Source organism: Ursus maritimus, unplaced genomic scaffold, assembly GCF_017311325.1.
Source record: "Ursus maritimus isolate PB19 unplaced genomic scaffold, ASM1731132v1 scaffold_29, whole genome shotgun sequence".
Classification (NCBI taxonomy): domain Eukaryota; kingdom Metazoa; phylum Chordata; class Mammalia; order Carnivora; family Ursidae; genus Ursus; species Ursus maritimus.
The window spans coordinates 6,472,769-6,495,456 of NW_024425452.1; the positions used below are offsets into that span (position 1 = coordinate 6,472,769).

The 22,688-nt window shown below is 36.8% G+C and overlaps 1 protein-coding gene and 1 pseudogene across 1 annotated transcript in view; one reads left to right on the top strand and one right to left on the bottom strand.

Moving 5' to 3' along the window:
• Positions 1–643: 643 nt before the first annotated feature.
• The window catches only part of LOC103664137 (CD2 associated protein), a 123,817-nt gene continuing 101,772 nt past the window's right edge, over positions 644–22,688 (top strand). The window contains exon 1 of the mRNA XM_040643566.1: positions 644–3,104. Coding sequence (XP_040499500.1) covers positions 3,101–3,104 — 4 coding nt within the window. The 5' untranslated portion in view covers positions 644–3,100. The remainder of the gene's footprint in view (positions 3,105–22,688) is intronic.
• On the bottom strand, positions 13,141–13,513 carry LOC103664028 (annotated as a pseudogene).

Genomic DNA, 22,688 nt, shown 5'->3' on the forward strand with positions numbered 1-22,688 from the left:
TCAGAATGACTAGTACCCCCCCCCCCCCAAAAAGCAAGAAATAACAAGTATTGAGGAGGATGTGGAGAAAAACAAAACCTTGTGCACTATTGATGGAATGCAAAATGGTATAGCCACAATGGAAAACAGTATGGAGGTTCCTGAAAAAATTAAAAATAGAACTACCATGTGATCCAGCACTTCCACTTCTGGGTATTTATCTGAAGAAAACAAAAACACTAACTTGAAAAGATTTTTTTTTTTGCCTCTATGTACATTGCGGAAGTATTTACAATAGTCAAGATACAGATACAACCTGTGTCTATCATACACGAATGGATAAAGAAGATGTGGCATATATATATGGAGATGTGGTATACACACACACACACACACACACACACACACACACGAATATTACTCAGCCATAAAAAGAATCAAATCTTACCATTTGTGACAACATGAATGGACCTGGAGGGTATTAAGCTAAGTGAAATAAGCCAGTTAGAGAAAGACAAATACTGTATGATTTCACTTATATGTGAAATCTAAAAAACAAAACAAATGAAACAAAACAGATTCACAGTTACAGAGAAGAATCTGGTGGTTGCCAGAGGGAAGAGAGTGGAAGGATGGGCAAAGTGGAGGAAGGAGAATAAAAGGTACAAGCTTCCAGGTATGAAATAAACAAAACATGGGGATGCAATGTACAACATAGAGAATACAGATAATAATATTGTAACAACTTTGTATGGTAGAAATACTAGTTTAATTTATCCTGGTGTTCACAGTAAAGGACAGGCAGGGCTAGGTAGGAAGAGATAGGTAGGGGGCTACTGACCAGGCTCAAGAAATCCCAGATGAGGAGAAATGTTACAGATGAGATATTTTCATCAAAGTTACAAGCAAAACCAGAGCTAAGGGAATGTAAGGAGACCATCTTGTTTGTTTCAAATGTTATAGACAAGATATTTTCATGAAAGTTACAAATTGGCCACTGAAATTTACCAAACTTGAAGGGGAAATAAACATGGTGTTACCACTAGTGAGGTCAAGTTCTCTGGTCAGTTTTCTGTAAAAGACCCACCAAAAAAGCCCTCAATGGCAACCTATTAGGGACTCCTCTTACCCTAGAGAGTTTTTTCCTTTCCTTTCTGTTCTTACCTTCACTTAATAAACTTTCACTTCACCCTTTTGTGTCTAGGAGATTCATTCTTCAACTCGGTGAGACAAGAACCCTGCAATTCTGCAACAACCTAGTGTAATAATGTATATATGTTGAATCACCATATCGTACACCTCAAACTCCTATAATATTGTATGTCGACTGTACTAAAAAATATCTGATTGACAAAGGGCACATGCTCTGTAGTTTTAATACAACACAACCAACATGTACATCTCATTTAGGTATGCATATTAACCTTTTTTTCTTTTGTCCTTTTCAGCTCTGATTATGATTGACAATTCTTGCTATAAAGGTACCATATGCAACCTTTTTGGAAGAAAAAATATTAAAAGATGGCAAAGGCAGGTCTATAAAGCAGGTCTATAGTGAGAATAAATATTTAGAAGATTGCTACTATGTGACAGACACTATACAGTGTAAAGATTTCTTTCAGACTCAAGAAACTGAAGTTCAGCCAGGTTTAGTTAATTTACCCAAGATCCAACAAAAAAGTAAATGGCTGTGCTGTTTCAGAAACCCAGGTCTGCTTGATTCCAAACAGCAAGGCAGTTTTAGTGTTTAGATTTGTAATTCTTACAATTCATAGTTTTGAGAATTAAATGATATAATTTCTTTAAAAAGCATTAGGCACAGTAGTTGGCAGTCAACAAATGTTGCTCTCCACACATCCGTCTGGAATTGGGTCTATTTAAACAGTGGGGGAGAAAGCTGGCTGAATTACACTTGTTTCCAACTCTTCTAAGAAATGCTCATGTTTGATTACAGTAATCCCATGTCCTTCATTGAGGCTCGAAAAAATGCCTGGCAAAATTTCAAATCATGACTATTTCTCCCCCTGCTCAAGTAAAGGGATTTAGATATCGTAGTCAGCTGACAGAGGCTAAATGAACCAATAATTTATTTCTGTAAAATATAATTTTTTGTGTGTGTGCCTAGGGTTTTGTTTTTTTCCCACGAACAAATGCTTGTGATTCCTTAAGAACTTTGCAAGGTAAACTACGGGGGTCCCAGGAGCAGCTGGGCCTCTGAGGGTTGAAAGTAGGAGGTCTCTTTCTGTTCTCTGTTTCTGTCTCTTGCCATCTGTTTTCTGTTATGTCCCCCAGAACCTGCTGCTCCGCACAAAGCAACACCTCATCGCCCCCGCGGAAAGTGGGGCAACACAGGCTCACAATACAGGCTCACTTTGCTTATGAGCAAAAAACTTCGTATCCATCTGGGGCGACAAACCATACAAAACGGCCGTCCCAGCTGTGCAGAACTTCAAGGCGAAGGAGTAGCCGCAGCTCTTCCGGATTCCTTCCTCTTCAGCCTACTGCACCTGGACGCGGGTGGCGCGCGACTCCTCAGCCCTGACGTCACCGCACCTGGCACCAGCTGGGGTGCCGGGTAGTGAGACGGGACGCGGAGGGGGCGGGGCAGGGAGAACGAGGGGTTCTCGCGAGACTTCTCTCCTCCCGGGTCCAGCTCCCGGCACCTTCCCGGCCTCTGTGGGGTCTCCACCTCAGTTTTCGGTGTCGCGTTCTAGAACGACGGTTGTCGAAGGGAGGGGCGGGAGGCGGGCTTCGGGGCTCGGCCGGCGCTCCGGGTTGGAGCGGGCGGCCTGGACATACCGGCAGGTCCCACCCCTGCTGCGGGAACGACCGGGGTTTGGGAAAGCCGCCGTCTGTGCGGGCGGGGGAGGGCCCTCCCGCCGCAGCGGCTTCGGCGGAGGCCAGGCGCGAGGAACCGCGGCTGTCGCTTCTTGCTCGCGGGCCGCGCCGACGGGACTGTCCGGGAAACGCCGCGGGCGGATGGAGGCGCCTCTTCGCCCCGCCTGAGCTCAGGAGGGGCAGGAGCAGAGCGCGGAGCCCGCCTCCCGCCGCAAGTGCGGCCGCGCGATCAGCCAGAGGAGGAGCAGGGGGCGCCGGGCTTCTCCCCGCGGGAGCCCCCAGCATGGGTAAGAGACTCGCGGGCGCTTCCCGCCGCCCGGCTGGACCTCGGCGATTCGGGCAGGCGGTTCCCCTTGTAGGTCTCCGCAGGGAGGGACCGGGGTCAGCCCCTTCGCGGCAATACCGCACCCTCCCCACCGCCCCTCCTCGCGCTGCCTTCCACCTTGCTCTTGTCGCGGAGAAACTGGTCGGAGGGCTTTCGGGTGCTTTCTCCTGCGCTCCCCTCCTCGCCTCTTCCTGCTCTCGGGAAAAGTGAGGGAATGGGGGAGGGGCACCCGGTCCCCTCTCCTCGCCCACTGCCCAGCTAACCTAAGCCCGAACTGCCCTCCCTTCCCCAGCGTCCTCCTTCCCTCCCCACTTCTGATCGGATGGGGGAGGGCGATGGAAAAACTTGACAAAGTAGCACTTTTAACTTCTTCATCTTCTGCTAGGCTTTGTATAGATTGGCCTTTTAATAAGTTTTCCGTTTGTTGTTATTAGGAAAGGTAATTTTTTTCCTCCGCCAAAACTTTCAAGGGAGGGATGTCTCAAGGACAGGGAAGCTTGAGTATTTATTTTGTTTTTACCTAGGCAAGTGTGTTGGCACTTAAATATTAAATCTCTTCCTGAGGACTGAGTTAGGGTTTGATAGGATTTCAGTGTTGAACCCTTTGAGAAGCTGTTTCCTGTTTGGAGTTAGACTTCCTTGCGAGAGGAGAGAAAAGTACAAGGCCTTATATGTTATTTACTATGTGCTTTAAAGTTTTGTTTGGAGCTAGAAAAAGCAGAATGTGTTGCAGCCTGGTTTGAAAGGGAGTTTTGTTGAGTAGTGTAACAGTTCTTTTGATAACACATTTCGGTGTGGGCTAGACACTCTCTTAATCCTTGAAAAATTAAAAGCAATTTAAAGGAAGTGTGTGTGCCATTATAAATGTGTGCCATTATAAAATATAAATTTGTGCCACTGACGAGCGTAAGCATGCTCTATGAGAATAATCCCAGGTTGGTTTTGTAGAGTAAATCAGGAGGACTCTATCATTTTTTGTAGTTGAGAGTTGGTACTCTTCATATCAGCACACTGTTAACCGAAATTAATAATTCATGCAACTAACAAATGATTTAGAAGCAGGACAAATACAGACTACTGCTGATGTGGCACCTTCTGCCCACACAATGTTTTGTGGGAAATGCTTTAAGCACAGTGTTTACAGATCCTCACTTAGCTCTTCTGTATTTTGCTAGACTTCTACTTTTATGTCTTTCAGGTAGCTTTTGTACACAAAGTGCTCTTAAATCTCCAGACAGTAAAACCTTTGCTGTTTGGAACTTTCACATGAATTCCTTTCTAATTGATTAGTTGAGTTTACTGAGTATTTTGAGGGTTCATTCCTTTAAGCATCAAATTATAAAACCACTTTCACTGATTTGGATGAAAATCATACTAAAATATGTAATTATTTTTTGTCTTAAATAGGATGCAGAGTGTAATTAAACCTTTTGATGGCCTAGGGTCATCATTTATGACCCATCAGTTACCGTGATGCCTTGAGGGGTGTGTTGGACTGTGTATAGGACTGTTGGTAGATTCCTTTGCATTTTGAAGTTACTTAAATAAATATTTTTCTGCTTTCCTATTGGTTGGTTGTCACTGTGATTAGTGCCCCCTTCACTTTCCCTTTTCTAATTTTTCTACAAGTGTAGGAATCATATTCACATTTGTAATTCTGCATAAGGGGAAAATAAGTATGTTCTTATTTAGTGTGTGAGATGTTATCTTGAGGAAAATTAGCATCAATATTTTGACATTGGAGTATCTATTTTAATTGTTCAGAGGCCTTTTCTTAGTGACTTCTCTTGCTCTATTCTGGTTAGGCAATTTGCCACATTATCTAGGTAAAGTGTGATGTTTGTATGCTCTCAACTTGACTACACAGCATGTGTTTTGAAGATTGATTGCTTGGGGGCATTTGTAGTTAATTTTTGAAAGGTATTTGTCAGACATTTCCATATGAATGTATACTTTACATTTATTGGTCATGTAATAATTCATTCAAACTCGTTTAAAAGGAGTTTCCCCTTTAATATAAATCTCATTTGCTTGGTTTTGTTATAAGCAGTCTTTATTTTGTATGATTTAAGATGGCAGCTTAAAATAGTTATATGTTATTTTATCTGGTGTGTCGCAGAATAAAAAAATTAATTTCTTTGTTTTGAAATAACTTGAATACCTATTAAGTGATGGTTCCTACCATGTGCACTCTTTAGGTAGCATAGCTAGAGAGTTAAGAGCAGAGCTCTGGACTCGGACAGCTTAAAGCAAATCTTGGCTCTTCCACCTGTTAGCTGTTGTGACTGAGCAAGTTACTTAACCTGTCTCTGCTTCAGTTTCTTACTCTGTAAATGCAGTAAAAATAACCTCATAGGTTGTTGTGGGGATTGGATGAGCTAATGCTTGTAAAGTGTTTGGAACATGGCCAGTGTTGATTGCTGTTATTTTCATTTTCAAATGATTTCCCTAATTCTTGCACCAACTTATAAAAACAATTCTTAATTTTTGAGCTTTTTAGGAGCCATATTGCATTTACAGGATTGGTGGGATAAGATGTTTTGTAGTAATGCAGAAATTCATTTTTTTTCCTCAGAAATTTAATTTTATGTATCCTTATAAAAATTATGTAGGAAGATTTTTTCCAATATTGATTATATTTTGAAAAAGTCTATTATTGATAGTAAGTTTAGTAGTTTCTGGAAAAGTAAATGGGATGAGTACGAGGAGAGACTAGTTTCCTTGAATTTTATGTTAAACTAAAGCACTGCTTTTAGTTTCTTCATTTGTTAAATATACAAGAATGTTTAACATTAAAAATTTGAGGTACTCTCTGTGAAATTATTTGGGTAGAGTTTAGAGATATAGAAAGGCAAAACTTAACTTTTCTTATTCCAGAAATACAGATCTGCATTTTGGAGGAGAAAAGACAGTGAATGACACAAAGTGTTAAAATATGTGAATTTTTATTTTTGAAAAAGTAAGTGGATTTTAAGGATTGAATTTCTGTTAATTTTAGGTAAGGTAATGAACTTCTTAAAGGGTTTTTTTTTTTTTTAAGCTCACATATGGCCAATCAACATGTTTAAATTATGAGGCAGTGTTAATGGACAGGAAAGTGCAATTGGATTAGAGATGATCTGTGCACCAATATAATAGAGTGATTTATTTCCTTATTTTACTTTGTTGCACTATTTGGAGAAAATCTTGATTCATGAAGATAAGTAGTGGCAAATGGAAATTGCCTGCTAAGGGCTCACCTTTCAGTCTCAGGATTTACTTCAGTTAAACTAATCCAGAGCATGAACTAGGAATATTAGGAAATTTTTGTTTCAAATTTGGATCACTAACAAAACTAATAATAAGTTGTATTCCTTAATTACTAAGTACTAGTGATCAGGTTTTTCTAAGTGTTTCAAATTTTGCATAGTTACAGTTATATAAAATCCCATTAAGGGTGGAAATTCACACTGATAATATTTTATATTTTCCTATGGAAACTAGCCTGACATATGCCATATACTTCTCTAAATGAGGAGTTTGCAAAGTAAAGTGATGTCACATTAACTTAATAAAATACAACTTTTAAGGCATTTGAGATAAAAACAGAGTTGTTAAACATGAAGTGCTTTTGGTTCATTCCATTTGCTAATGAAAAAATACCTCCAGATTTTTATTTGTATGTAATCCAGACCTGTGATTTTTTTTGCCCTCTCATCTGTGATAGAATATCCTTTTTTATGAAATGTACTTCATTCCGAATCGATGAGTGTGATACATTGCATCAATAAAAGAAAGGACTAAGAACCATATTATCATTTCAATAGATGCAGAAAAAGCATTTGACAAAGTACAACATATATTCATGATAAAAACCCTCCACAAAGTATGTTTAGCAGGAACATACCTGAACATAATAAAAGCCATCTATGAAAAAACACAGCTAACATCTTGCATGGGGAAAAACTGAGAGCTCCTCCTCTAAGGTCAGGAACAAGACAAGGAAGGATGTCTACTCTCAACCACTTTTATTTAGCATAGTACTGAAGTCCTAGCCACAGCAATCACACAACAAAAAGAAATAAAAGGCATCCAAATTTGTAATGAAGAAGTAAAACTTTCCCTATTTGCAGGTGACATGATACATTATATAGAAAACCTGACTCTACCAAAAAACTGCTAGAACTGATAAATAAATTCAGTGAAGTCACAGGATACAAAATCAATGTACAGAAATCTGTTGCATTTCTATACACCAATAAGGAAGCAGCAGAAAGTGAAATTAAGAAAACAGTCCTATTTACAGTTGTACCAGAAATAATAAGATGCCTAGGAATGAACCTAACCAAAGAGGTGAAAGGCCTGTACTTTGAAAACTATAAAACACTGATGAAAGACACTGAAGACGACACAAAGAAATGGAGAGGCATTCCATGATCATGGATTAGAAGAATAAACATTTAAAAATGTACTACCTAAAGCAATCTACACATTTAATGCAATCCCTATCCAAATACCAACAGCATTTTTCACAGAACTAGAACAAGCTGTTCTAAAGTTTGTGTGGAACACGAAAGACCCTGAATAGCCAAAGCAGTCTTGAAAAAGAAAAGCAAAGCTGGAGCCATCACAATTCTGGACTTCAAGTTACGTTACAAAGCTGTAGTAATCAAAATAGTATGGTACTGGTACAAAAATAGATACATAGATCAATGGAACAGAATAGAAAATCCAGAAATAAACCTACAATTATAAGGTCAATTAATCTTTGACAAAGCAGAAAAGAATATCCAGTGGGAAAAAGACAGTCTCTTTAACAAATGGTGTTGGGAAAAGTGGGAACAATTTGCAAAAGAATGAAACTGGACCACTTTCGTACACCATACACAGGAATAAATTCAGAAAGGATTAAAACTAAATATGAGTCCTGAAACCATAAAAATCCTAGGAGAGAACATAGGCAGTAACTTCTTTGATATCATAGCAACTTCTTTCTAGATATGTCTCCTGAGACAAGGGAAAATAAAAGCAAAAATGAACTGTTGGGACTACATCAAAATAAAAAGTTTCTGCACAGCAAAAGAAGCAATCAACAAAATTAAAAGGCAAGAATGGAGAAGATATTTGCAAATGATACATCTGATAAAGAGTTAGTATCCAAACTATATAAAGAACTTAGAAAACTCAACACCCAAATACCAAATAATCCAAATAACCAATGGGCAGCATACATGAATAGACATTTTTCTAAAGAAGACATACAGTAGCCAGCAGTGACATGAAAAGGTGCTGAACATCACTTATTATCAGGCAAATGCAAATCAAAACTATAATGAACTATCACCTCACACCTGTCAGAATGGCTAAAATCATCAACACGAGAAACAACAGGTGTTCATGAGGATGTGGAGAAAAAGGAACATTGATGCACTGTTCGGGGGAATCCAGACTTGGTGCAAGCACTCTGGAAAGCAGTATGGAGGTTTCTCAAAAGAGGTTAAAAATAGAACTACCTTATGGTTCAGCATTTGCACTGCTAAGTATTTACCCAAAGAATACAAAAATACTTATTCAGAGGGCTACATGTACCTCTGTGCTTATTGATTGATTTGATTGAGAGAAGAATAGTGGGGGGCAGAGAGAGAGAGAGAGAAAATCCTAAGCAGGGCTCCATACCCAGCACAGATCCTGACACGGGGCTCAGTCTCGTGACCCTGAGATCATGACCTGAGCTGAAATCATGAGTGAGATGCTTAACCGACTGAGCCACCCAGGCATCCCAGGCAGCCCCAGCACCCCTATGTTTATAATTATAATTATTGTAAATAATTACAATATTCAAGTTATGGAAACAGTCCGAGTGTCCACTGACTGATGAATGGATAAAGAAGATGTGGCATATATATACATGTGTGTGCACACACACACGATGGAATATTATTCAACCATAGAAAAGAATGAAATCTTGCCATTTGCAGTGACATGAATGGAGCTAGAGAGCATAATGCTAAGTGTAATAAGTCAGAGAAAGAAAAATACCATATGATTTCACTCATGTGAAGGGAAAGAAGAGACAACGTGAGAAACAGACTTTAGATTATAGAGAACAAACTGAGGGTTACCATAGGGAAGGTGGGTGGCGGATGGGTGAAGTATTTGATAGGGATTAAGGACTGCACTTGTGATGAGCACTGGATGTTGTATGGAAGTGTTGAATCACTATATTGTACACCTGAGACTAATACAACACAGTGTGTTAACTAACTGGAATTAAAAACTTAAAACGTGTATTTTAAGTATGATAAATGTTTAATTTTCTGATGTGTATGTAAAAAGGGGTGTCATGGCAAGGGCTTGAAGATAGGCAGAAAAAGATGTAATGACTCGTGATTTGGTTGAGAAGAGGACAAAGCTGCAGTTTTGTTTTCTAGGTAAACTGGTGAAGCAAGGTGTTAAAGATCTGAAAGTGTTCAGTTTGTGTTCAAAAGAGAAAGGGTGAATAAAATCTAATATGATGTGATTGAAATTAGGTAAATTGGGTTGTTATTATTATGGTGGATCTGTGACTTGCTTAGTTGTAGGATTTGATATCCAGCTATTAGGTTGATCTCAAGTAGGATTTTGGTCTTTCTAGGTGGAGGAGAGGCCAAAACACTGGTCTGGGTAATCTGGATAGAGGTCCATATATTCCTGTAGTCAGTCTGTTAACATGAGGGACATGTGTAGTAAAAGGCAGTATATAGACAAATAGCTGGAGTGGGATGCCTTGGTGTGGGAGTGGGATGGTGGTTGGTAGCAGGCACTAGGTAGACGTTCAGACTGACATCCTGTGGGAAAGGGGAGGAAATGGGGTTTGGCAGCAGGCCTTGAAGACCTAGCCATAAGGAAACAAACCAGACAGGGCTCAGATTTTTATGAGATACAAGGTAGGTATTTGTTCCCAGGCACAAAAATGAACTTGGTTATTGGAATTGTTTAGGATGAGCCAAGCAGTAATACTGAAAGATGCTGAGCTCCAAAGCTATAGCTCTTACATATTTTCTGTTTTGAGAGTATACTAGTAGTTTGTGTTCGTACCTGGATCTGGGGATAACTGGGGTGGAATGAGATTCTCTGTCTAAATGCTTGAGAGGGTATTCACTGGTCACAGTCTGGGATTCTTTCTGTTTATTCAGTCCCAGGGATTTGATGTGTCTGCTTTTTCTTTGCTGTTCTTTTTCACCTGAGTTCCTCCTCTTTCAGACCCATTGCAAAGCAGATTACAGTTTCAGCCTACCATTCCGTTTTAGAAATAAGCACACAATCCTTAACAAGTGTTGAGTAGTTGTAACTACCAATATAATATTAAACAGGCAAGTAAGACATAAGCAATTTGAAAGTATCAATAATTATTGGTTTCTTGGTTCACTGAAGTCGAGTTTGGGTATTTGTTAGAAAGACTTGGGTTTTTGTTTTTTGTTTTTGGAAAGTGCATCTGTCCTTTTCACTCCTCCTACCATACTCCCTTTCCTCCAGTTTTCTTTTAGGTTCATGTTAGATACTTAGACTAGTTCAGAGTCATTTAATACCATTGTTAAGCAGATAAAATTCCCTTCATACTCTTACTAGGGCTTCTCTGACCCAAGACTGTGTTATAATAACTAGTTGATCCTTGAACAACTCCGGGGTTAGGGGTGCTGAACGCCCCCTTCCCCCCAAGTTGAAAATTCCAGTATAACTTTGATTGATTCCCCTAAGACTCGCTAATAGACTACTTTTGGTCAGAAGCCTTACTGATAAAACAGTCAATTAACACATATTCTGTATGTTGCATGTATTATCTATTGTAGTCTTAAAATAAGCTAGAGAAAAAAAAATGTTATTAAAATTGAATGGGGGCATCTGGCTGGCTTATTTTTAGAGTGTGGGACTCTTGATCTTGGGGTCCTGTGAGTTCAGACCCCATGTTGGGCCTAGAGCTTACTTAAAAAAAAAGTCAGAAGGAAGAGAAAATATATTTGCAGTATCATGCTCTATTTATATAAAAAAAAAATCTGTGTATAAATGGACCTGGGCAGTTCAAACCTGTGTTCGTGGGTCTAATGTACTTTCATTTTTCAGTCAGAGACTCTGGTTTTAGCTCCAAGTGAGGTAGGCATTTTCCTTTTGGGGTCCTAAAAGTTTCCTCCTTTGGACTAAATTTGACATTGTTTCTTTTTTGTTTTATTTTGGCTTTTGTTTGTTTCTGAAGGTCTTGGTACCTGGATGATGTTCTCTCTCAGTGACAGATTTCATTCAACTGAAAATGTATTTACTAGTTGTTTGCATTTAAAAGGACTTTTACTCCAAGAGGAAGCTCTGCTTTTAAAAAATTTATTGTTCTAAATTGATATGTAGCCTAAGATATTGATCCTGTTGACAGATATGGCAGTGTTATATAGACTCTTTCTTTCCTAGAACCTCTATTTATACCATATCAGTCCTTTCCAGTGCCTCTAGGAGACTTGCATTTTATAATCTTTCAAATTCTATATCTGTTATTAAAGTTTCCATCATGATCCTATTCTCTTTCCCAACTAAGTTACAAAACAGAGGTGACTAATATGGGATCCTAAATTCCAGGATCTGTTTTAGTGTCTAGTAGCTCAGGTTCTTTTTGATGGTTTGGTGTTCAGGTAATTGCAAGAGAGTGACTGGGTGGCACCTAATTACTGGGAATTTCTAGTAGAAAAATACTTTATGTTAACAGTAACAAATAGTTACCACCAACATTAAGAGAAAGGTTCTGTTGCAAGGTCTTATGGTCAAGGAAAGGAGCTTTATATGAAAGATTAATCAAGAGGTATTTGCCTTGGGGCGCCTGGGTGGCACAGCGGTTAAGCGCCTGCCTTCGGCTCAGGGCGTGATCCCGGCATTATGGGATCGAGCCCCACGTCAGGCTCTTCCGCTATGAGCCTGCTTCTTCCTCTCCCACTCCCCCTGGTTGTGTTCCCTCTCTCGCTGGCTGTCTCTATCTCTGTCAAATAAATAAATAAAATCTTAAAAAAAAAAAAGAGGTATTTGCCTTAATCTGAGGAATGTGATTAATGTCATGCTAGGCACTGGGGGGATTAGGACAAATATGTTTTGATGTCTTAAGTAGTTTATAGCAGTGTTATGGGTTGGGCCTATTACTGGAATCACTGGGATTAAAAAAAAAATTCCTCAACCCCTGGAGATTCTAACATAAATGCTCCTCTCTCTTCCTCCCTCCCAGTGTTGATGAATGTCATGAATGTTTTGGGATGGCTTGTAGTGCTATGATATGGATATGACTTAACATGATAGGAATAAAATAACACATGAATCATTAGAAATCCAAACAAGAGGGAATGTAGCACATTAAGAGGATGTATTCCATTTCAGATATGTTAAAATGTTACAGAAGCATGAGGAAGATCAGGATATAGATTCCTGTGTTAGAAGGCATTTGTTCCTCTCTCATTAGTTTGACCAGTGACATGGCAGTAGTCAAGATATTTATATATATGTATTTTTCCTATTCCTGGCACTGAGTCTTTAGAGTTAGGTACACTTAAGATCCTTTTACCTGAAATATTAAAACCGTCTTAACGTTCTTAGTATCTATCAGTGCCCTAGTACTGAGGCCAGAAATTTACCTAACATCTAGACTGACTTTAGTAACTGTAAGAGTGAAATTTCTAGAGCATTTATTTATCGTGATTATTATAATAAGTGCCAAATTGTTTGTTTTTGGTTTTAAGTATAGAAATTAATATATATGTTTGTTTGTTTTTTAAGATTATATTACTTGATTTTATTTTACACCAGGTGGTGGGCACAGAGCAGTCCTCCTTAAAGTTTACAATTAGCTTCACTCAGAACACTTTTAATAAGGCACATAAAAAGTATTCATCTTACAAGTTGTTCTGCAATCCAGATATACAGTAGCTTGGAAAACAATGTTCAGAAAACAAAAGCCAATGTAGAAAGACAGATTAAAACAACTAGAACTGTACAGGTTTTATATGGCTCTGTTTTTATAGTTTTCTTACCACATTATCAATGTCAGATCTGTTCCTTCAGTTGGCTCCATTGCTCGGAATTTAAATACCTTTCCTTTCAGGTTTCATTTCACCTTCTGGATCCATCCAGTATTCTTTAATATCAATTAGAACTTTCCCTTTAAAGTCCTGAACACTGACGTACCTCATTTTCCCTATCTGAAACATGTTATTGTCTCTTCTGCTGCTCTGCTCAGAGGATGACAGGGCTCTTGAAGTTTCACCAGTCTTGCTTCTTCACAGGTTTTTGTGGAGCAACTTGCTTTTTCCTCTTTAACTTTTTGTCAGCCTCACTGTTAGAATGGCTGCCAGAAAAGTTTGAAGAAACAAGTTCCTTTGATTTAGGCATTGCTGTCTGCTCTTACAGCCGAACTGCCTTCTGATCACTCACTTGCAACACAGAAGTTAATATATTTGTAGAATTGAGACCATCAGTCTTGGCTAAAGAATTTTAGGAAATACTAAAGTTGATCTTTCAAATGTATACTCTCCTACATGCTTCTTATTTATTCTGGAGTAGAAACTTTAAGTTCTTTAGAAATGTGTTCTCCTAATATCAGCTTTGTGTTAGACTTTAGTTTAAATTCCTGCTCTGCTGCGTCAGGTTGCACTCTGTTGAGTATTTTGTCTTGCTGTTTTGGGGTGTGTGTGTATAAATAAGACAAAGACTCCATTTTTACTTAACTATTAATCAGACCATTCTTATCTAACACATTTTATAAAGCAGTTAAAAAATTTGCCTTAAATGATGAAAATAAATCTGTTGAGAGTGCAGAATTTCAGAATGAATGTCAAATGAAGATGTAAAGGTGATATTTTAGATCCTAAGATAATTCCTTTCGTACAGATATTTCCTGAATTTCTCATATTCTTTATATTTAATAAAACCCAGTTGAATTTACAGTTAGAACCTCGTAGTGTAAAGCCTAAATAAAAACTCCTTTGTTATTCTCTTCATTTCATGTGTAATGAATGACCTTATTTGCCCTGAGCTCATTGTTGTCAGAGACTGTATCACTTATTCTACTAAAAAAATTTAACCCCCTTAATAATTAGCAGAAAATTGTAAGCCTGCTATGCATCCACTAAATCTGTGATTCAATAATACTTTAATTTGGAATAATTGGGGAGAGGGATCCAGCCAGTCTAATGAATAACACAAAATTTAAGTATATTGAAATATGTCCACCTAAACCAGGTTAACAAAATGCTGACTACTGGAGCTACTGTTTCAAGGTGGTATGAAGTCTAACTTTATTTTTAGAAATAAACTCTTTAGGGGCCCCTGGCTGGCTCAGTCAGATTGTGTGACTCTTGGTCTCAGGGTTGTGAGTTCAAGCCCCACATTGAGTGTAGAAATTATTTAAAAATAAAATTTTAAAAAAAGAAATAAATTCTTTAATCCTTTCTGTAAGACTCATTGAGTCTCTTAAATTCTTTTAATAGCGTAATTTGGGATAGTAAGTGTCTTGTCAGGTGGGTTGCTGATGGCTTACCCTGTCTGTGTTGCATTGATGTTACATTCTCCTAGTAAATAAAGGGAAAATTACCTATTTCACAAATCAGAGACATTTCTATGTAAGTCCCCAATTTATCGTGTTAAACAAATTTAAGTGTAAAGGCTTAAGTTGCTTAAACATTTGTTTAAAATAACTTAAACAATGTTGATTGAACTGTGAGATTATATCATCTTAAATGGGTGTTGCGAAGCAAGTATACACATGTTCTTTGAAGCATACTAACCTGATAAATTCCATAAATAATTAAAAGTTTACTAATAGCTATGTTAAAAAGTTAAAAGGAACAGGTAAAATTAATTTTAATATTTTGGATGTGTTGGGTTAAAGAAAATAATTATTTCCACATATATTCAGTATAAAAATTAATGAGATAGTTTACATTTTTTTTTGTCTTTGAAATCAGATATGCATGTTACATTTATCTAACATGTCCGTTTGGACTAGCCACAATTCAAGTGCTTAGTAGTCACGTGGCAGTTTTAGAATGTAAACCTTTAGGTTTGTTGTGAATCTAATGAGAATATATACAAAAATATTTCTAAGTTATTCAATTGTAAATTATTATATAAGGAATTGTACTATTTTAGGGTTTGTTAATGATAAACCATTTTTGGTTTTATCTGATTAATTCCGTATTAGATATTTAATTAGTGATGATTTATTACAGTTAAATAAGTTAAATATATTTTCTCTTGGAAAAAAATGCTCAGCTTAGTAGATTGCATGTAGTAGGCCTGAAGTTTATTTCATTCTGTCTTCTAAATAAAATACAGTTTTTGGCACTTGGCCTTCTGGTATATTAGAGAATTTGAAGCCTTTAAACGACATTCGGATTGTTACCTGAAGGTATTATTTGGCCTTAGTAATTGGAGAGCTGTTCTTTCAATTTTTAATGCTTAACTTCTTAGATAAGTAAGATTTAAGAGTGGTATTTCACAAATAAATGCTGTTGGCCAAGAGCACAAGAGAAAAACGCAGAAATAATTATTGGGCATATAATGTGTTCTCAGAAATGACATCGGAATATATTTCAAGAGCCTGTCAGTTTTAAACATGTAACATTTTGCATGGACCTCTGTGATGGAATTGTTTTGGGCAAAGGATCTATTTCTTTTATTGGATTTTCAGTGAGGTCTGAATTCTGAAAAAAGTTCTCAAGGACTCTTAAATAGCTATTCTGTGAATTCTTTCCCACCTTTTAACATTTCTGGTTCTTTGTAATCAGTCACGTCCCACAGTAGTTGCTTTTTCCCACAATAATAATAATTATAATCCTGTCTTGTCAGTAAATACTTTGGTTTAAATTAGACAGATATTTCTTGAGGTCTTGTGTATCAGTTCTGAGAGAAGCATTCCAAATAAAAAGGTGGACAAGTTCCTTACCCTGGGTTGCTGATGATTAGTGGGGAGATTGCAGTATATTGCAGTATACTGTGATGGATGTTAACATTTGGTGAATATTATTAGGTACTCCTATTTAAGCCATAGTTTGAGCACTTTACAGGCATTATTTAATTCTCACAACAAATCTATATATTTTTGGGTTCTGTTATTTTTCTTGTTTTACAGATTAGGAAGGAAGCACAGAAGTAGTTAAGTAGTTACTACTGAATCCAGGCAACTGTGTGTATTCCAGTGCTTGTGCTACTCTTAACTACTGTAAATGTGGAACCAATTCTTAACTCTTCCTCTGAGAGGTGTCCTTAGGGTTACAGATAATAGCCATTCTTGATCCTCCTTATCCTGCCCTACTTTTTTTTAATCCATTCTTTCTACATTGTAACTTACTTTGTATTTTCCTTATTTACATGTTTATTGCTTATTTGTCTTACCCTTTTAGAATATAAATGTAGAGTATATATTCCAGGAGTGCACAGCTTCTTTTTTTTTTTTTTTTTCTTCCTTCCTTCCTTCCTTCCTTCCTCCCTTCCTCCCTTCCTCCCTGGTACCTGGAACAAGTGGCTACCTTCTAGTAGCAGCCACTCAAATATATGCTGAATGAGTATTAAGTATCATTATACTTGTGTTGAAAGAAGAATTTAAAATTCTAGGCAATGTAATATCTTTCATTTCAGTGCTACAAATAGCTGTTTAGTACATTTGATATGTTAGGCACTGTGATGGGGCTTGGGAATACAAAGATAAATAAAACAAAGTCCCCTGCTCTCAACCCTGGCCAGATAATGTTTTCTGGTAATTTGAATTTAACACCTCTTTGAGTATAAGGATTTAGGTTATTTTTTAATGCACGTATTTACTTTTGGTGTAACGCTTGGCAACATGGAGAAAATAAAATGATTTCATGATCCTGATTTTCTTATAGGTTCTTGGAGTTATATAACTTAATTACACTTTTAAGGGCTACTTAAAGAGTGAAATTGCCTTTTAAAGCAACTTTCCATTTTTTGGTAACCTTAAAAATTCTTTTTAATTGAAATTTTGCTAATTATTAGCATTTAGGGAATGCTTACAATGCTAGGTATTTTACTCACTATTTAATTTCCACTGGAGCATTCTGGGGTAAAACATCATTGTTTCCATTTTTCAAAATCAGAAATTGAAGTTAAAGCGATTGTTACTCACCCAAGGTCAGAGAGAGGATGTGGAGAAGGCTGGATTAAAGTTTCTGTTGCTGTGATTTTAAAGCATGTCCTCTTAATTCTTTCTTTCTTTTTTTTAAAATTTTGTTTTGTTTTTAAGATTTATTTGAGAGAGAGTGAGTGTGTGTGTTGGGTGGAGGGGGGGACAGAGGGAGAGAGAGGGAGAGAAGCAGACCACCAGGTGAGTGCAGAGCCTGACCTGGGGCTTAATCCAGTGACCCTGAGATCATGTCCTGAGCTGAAATCCAAAGTTGGACATTCAACCGACTGAGACTCCCAGGCATCCCCTCTTAATTATTTCTTAAAACATTGGTGGGGAAAATGTTGAGCTAAACAGAGCAAGTAATATGGATTGAAATGACTGTCCTAATGTGGTTTAAGAATAAAAAAATTTAAATCTTTATCCCCCTAAAATTATGGATTGGTATTACACATTGTACATGTATTTGGGTAATTATTTTCTCTTAAAAGATTTTTAACTAATTCTGTGTGTTACACTTTGGTCTTTTACTTAAGTATCCAGTAGACTATCATAAGGCTTTTTTGGTGAATTTATAAAATTTTATGACAAATACATGGTATTTTATATGGCTTGAAACATGCTTAAAACCAATTTCTATAGTGTTTTCTCTAATAGTGGGAATACAAATCTGAATGAGGACTATTTAGTTGAATTTTCCAACTTGTTTGCTCTTCAGATGGATTTTGTATATTTGTTGTTCTTAGGATTTGTTATTTTGGAAGGAGCCATTAGTCACGTGTGCATGGTAATTTGTTTTCAACTAATTATTAAGTAATTGGTCTTTGTGAGATTAAAATACTTTTGTTTTTAAAATTTATATGATTTTTGTAGAGATTTGTCACAGATCTGATTTGGTAATATAAAAGGAATGTAATACTGTGTAAAAATTTTCTTACACATATTTTCTTCTCTTTGAATACTCTTTGAGTAAGTACCCTCATATGCAAATTTTGTGCTCTATTTAAAATACAAAAAGGAGGGGTGGGTTTTGTGTATGATTTTAAAGTGATTTACTTAACCTTTGTTGAAAAAAATGTAAGAAATGCTGATTATCAGTTCTATTTTAATGAACTTGAGGAAATTTTCTTATTAGTATTTTGACATTCTGGATAACTTTAGGGAACCTAGATAATGAAATGTCACTGGTTAATGACAGTAAGCAATGCTCATCAGTTTTGCATTTATGTAAAGATAGTCTTGGAAAGAAGTTGCTGGTAAAGACTTTTGGTTCTGGTAAAAAAAAAAAAAAAGGTATTTAATCCTGGGAATAATTTTTATCTTTTTTTAATAGGAAATAAGAGGTGGAACCATTAAAGTGTTTCTATCATATTATTGCTTCTTTGGAATAAAGCTTCTAATTGTTTCTGAATTTACAGTGGAGTATGTTTTTATAGAGACAGAAGGGAGGGGAGGGGCAGAGGGACAGGGAGTCTTAAACAGACTCTGTGCTGGGCGTGGAGTCCTAAGTGGGGCTTGATCCCTAGAGCCGTAAGTGGGGCTTGATCCCTAGAGCCCTAAGTGGGGCTTGATCCCTTGACCCCAAGATCTTGACCTGAGCCAAAACCAGGAGTTGGGCGCTTAACCAGCTGCACCACCCAGGCACCCCAGTGGAGTATAGTTTTGTTGATTTTTGTATAACTTTTGTATTTTGTCCTTTGCTATAATAAACAAAGGTTAAAGCTCAGTAGTATAATATAACAAGTGGTATAATATAGAGTACATTTAATTTCACAGACCTAATTAGATATTGTGATATCTATCTATATTGTTTTGATTAGAACCGAAGTAAATATTCCCTAGTGAATGTCCATACAACTCAAACCTGTTTGGAATTTGTGTAAATTGCTTATTTAATTTTTTTTTATGAAGTAACTTTTCATTATGAGAAGAAAACATGTTTATTAGGGCCATATAGTTGGTGAACTTAAAATATTACCATTGATATTTTATGCATAATTTAAAAAAAAATTTCTGGATTTTAAGAATTTTAACCTTGGTTTTCAGACTTTCCTTTGTTTTAAAAAAATCACTTCTTTATTAATTGTTTTTTTAAGAAATCACTATTAAAAAATAAAAAATGTAGACACCTTAAAAAATACTATCAGCAACCCCCCTGTGCGCCCCCCTCCCCCCGGGGGGTCCTGTGAGGCCAAGTTGTTGAGAAAATATGTTACTTTTTTTTTTTTTTTAAAGTGAGGATTAAATTCTTAGAGTGGCTGTACTTCATTTTAAATACTACATTTTCTTTTGCTTGTTTTTAAACCTTGGTTGTATTATTTTTCTTTTTGGTTCTTAGAAATGCTTTTAATTCTTTGGTTTTCTGTGGATTTTTATTCCTAGTTTCCAATTTGTTTACTTAAAAAAAATTTTTTTTAAAAGATTTTATTTATTTATTTGACAGAGATAGAGACAGCCAGTGAGAGAGGGAACACAAGCAGGTGGAGTGGGAGAGGAAGAAGCAGACTCATAGCGGAGGAGCCTGATGTGGGGCTCGATCCCATAACGCCGGGATCACGCCCTGAGCCGAAGGCAGACGCTTAACAACTGTGCCACCCAGGCGCCCCTACTTTTAAATTTTGACTCTTTTAAGTTTAGAAGCTTCTCACCACAGTTTGATATTTACTTCCATTCCCCCCCCTTGCATTTCTCCTACCCTCTTCCTTTCTTGTGTGTGTGTGTGTGTGTGTGTGTGTGTGTGTGTGTGTGTGTGTGTGTGTGTGTGTGTGTGTGTGTGTTTGCATGTGTATGTGTGAGGGAAGAGATTTAAAAAAAATTTTTTTTAAGCTTAATTTTTTAGTAATCTCTCTAGGCAGTGTGGGGCTCACACCTACAGTCCTCGGATCAAGGGTTGCACACCCTTCTGACTGAGCTAGCCAGGTGCCCTGAGAAGAGTTCTTTTTCACTCAACTGGAATTTACAGGATGTGGTTTGAGATGAAAATTGGTATGTAGCATATTTCCCCTTATATGGAATTTTTCATCCTTAGCAGTTTTGGGACAGAAATTAATTTGTTGTGGGGGACTGTCCTGTTCATTGATGGATGCTTAACAGCATCCCTGGCCCCTACCCACTAGATGCCAGTAGCATTCCCTGAGCCATGACAAGCAAAAATGTCTCCAGACTTTGCCAGGTGTCCCCTTTGGGGCAAAAATGTCCTGGTTGAGAACCACTGCCCTAATATAAATTAGGTCTGAATGTGCATATTATAAATATAGTTATCCTGAGAAGAACTGAATTGCTAATTTAGCCCCAAAACATGTGTTTTCTGGGGCAAAGTTTGAAGTTAAGACCTCATGTTAGGAGCTTTTTACTGGGATGAGAGGGATTGAGTTCACACAAGATACACTAATGCTCAAATTTATTGACTGCTACTTAGAATCTGTGGATCATGTGGTTTTTCTTATTTTATCTGTTTATATGATAGATTTTCCAAGATTTATTTATTTATTATTATTTTTTCAAAGTAAGCTTTACACCCAACATGGAGCTTGAACTCGACCCTGAGATCAAGAGTTGTATGCTTTATCCCGAGCCAGCCAGTTGCTCCAGATTTTCCAAGATTAAACCTCTATCCCCTGTTTATTGTGGTGGCTAATTATCTATGCATTTGAATTCCCTTTATTGACATTTTATTTAGAACCTCATGTGTTTGAGACAGTGTATTTGTGGGTGCAATTTTTGGTCTTAATATCACTTAAATTGTTTTTAAATAATGATTATTTTATAGATAGTGAAGCTTTGGAGTCTTATTTTGTGTTTTGTGGTAGTTTCGAAAGAATTAACCTTTAAAACAAATCATCTGTTTTTGGGAACTGTTTTTGAGACTATTTTTAGGCAACTTTCTGATTTTATTCCTGGATTATGGCTGTTGGTTTTATTTTTAATCTCTTGAGTAATACTTTTCTTTTTTTTTTTAAATAGAAATTTATCCATTTAATTGAGGTTTTTAGGGTTGGAAATTTATAGCCTAACCAAGAACCAGTCCAGTTTCATAGGATGTCACATGCCTCTGAGCCTCTGAGTCTGGCCCCAGCTCTGCGGCATCCCATTTTAGAGTGTTGAATTGACAAATCTCTTTGTGTATTCTGTAATCTTTTGTGGCTCCAGTTTATTTTTCATTGCTCATTCTGATAGGCTTCTTTGAAGTATTTAATCTTTTGAGATGTTTTAGAAGTGGATTGCTGGGTGAGCTAACCATACAAGTGCTACTGTTGTTTATTGGTTACTTAAAAAATCATAACTTAAGTCTTTGGGGTTAGGATGGCTCTTTGTATACTGGCAAAAACATCCCCCAAAATCTAGGATGAATTTATTTTGAAGTTTACTGACTTTAGGAAGATCTGGTTCACTTAGCTCTAATAAATGGGAAGTTAGTGTTTTTGGTTGTAGTTTATCTGAAAAAAATTAAAAATAGAATGCTACTTGAACTATGTATAAAATAGCTTTTATAACAAACTAATTTTTAAGGAATAAGTAAATTTTACTTAGGCATGAACTGTTGAAATGAAAGTTGGACTTTTGAGTAGAGATTTTGTTAAAGTGGATAAAATATTTGAAAGTCAACTCAGTATAATTCTCCTGCAAGATGGCACAAATAATTTAGAGTGATTCAACATAATTTAAAGAGGAGTTCATAGTATGACTGACATATTTTTTTGCCACACTTCATGACTCACTACTATAATATTTTGAAAAACATTGTGTATGTTTATATATAGAGAGTATATGTGTATACATATTATATATGAGAATATCATTAGAGAAATTTAACAATTCTCATATCCAAATATAGGCGTTATAATTAAGTAGATGGCTCAGATCAGATAGCACTATTAAATTGAGTAAATAGGCAAGAACTTGAAAAACAGTGCATTTGTAAGTCAGGAACATTTCTTGTTCCATATGACGTGTACTGTAGAATTTGTGGTTTCTAAGACAGCGAAGTGCTGTTGGAAGATTGGGATTAATCTTTTTGTATCGAGTTTAGTCTTGGTAACTAAATTATAGGAGAATTCTGTCAGACTAGGGTGGATGGGATTTACGGCTTTTTAATGATTCCTTCAGGGTTGAAACATATCCTAGAGCTCTAACTAGCTCTACTTCTAGGTGAAAGATTTTGATGTATACTGTGGAGCATAACATCAGATACCCTCCTGTATCACCTTGGAATGAACCCTAGCTGGAGCGACATTATAACAAGGAACACTTGCATAATTGGGGTTCTACCACACTAACATTCTGTAAATACAGCACATTATGAATTACCAATGTTAGTATCATCTTTGATTGTAAAGCTGTTCATTTTAGGAAGTTTAGAAAGCTTAGAATAAGGGAGAAAAAAACACCTGTAAATTTCTATAGAGTGAACAGTTATTTTGATGT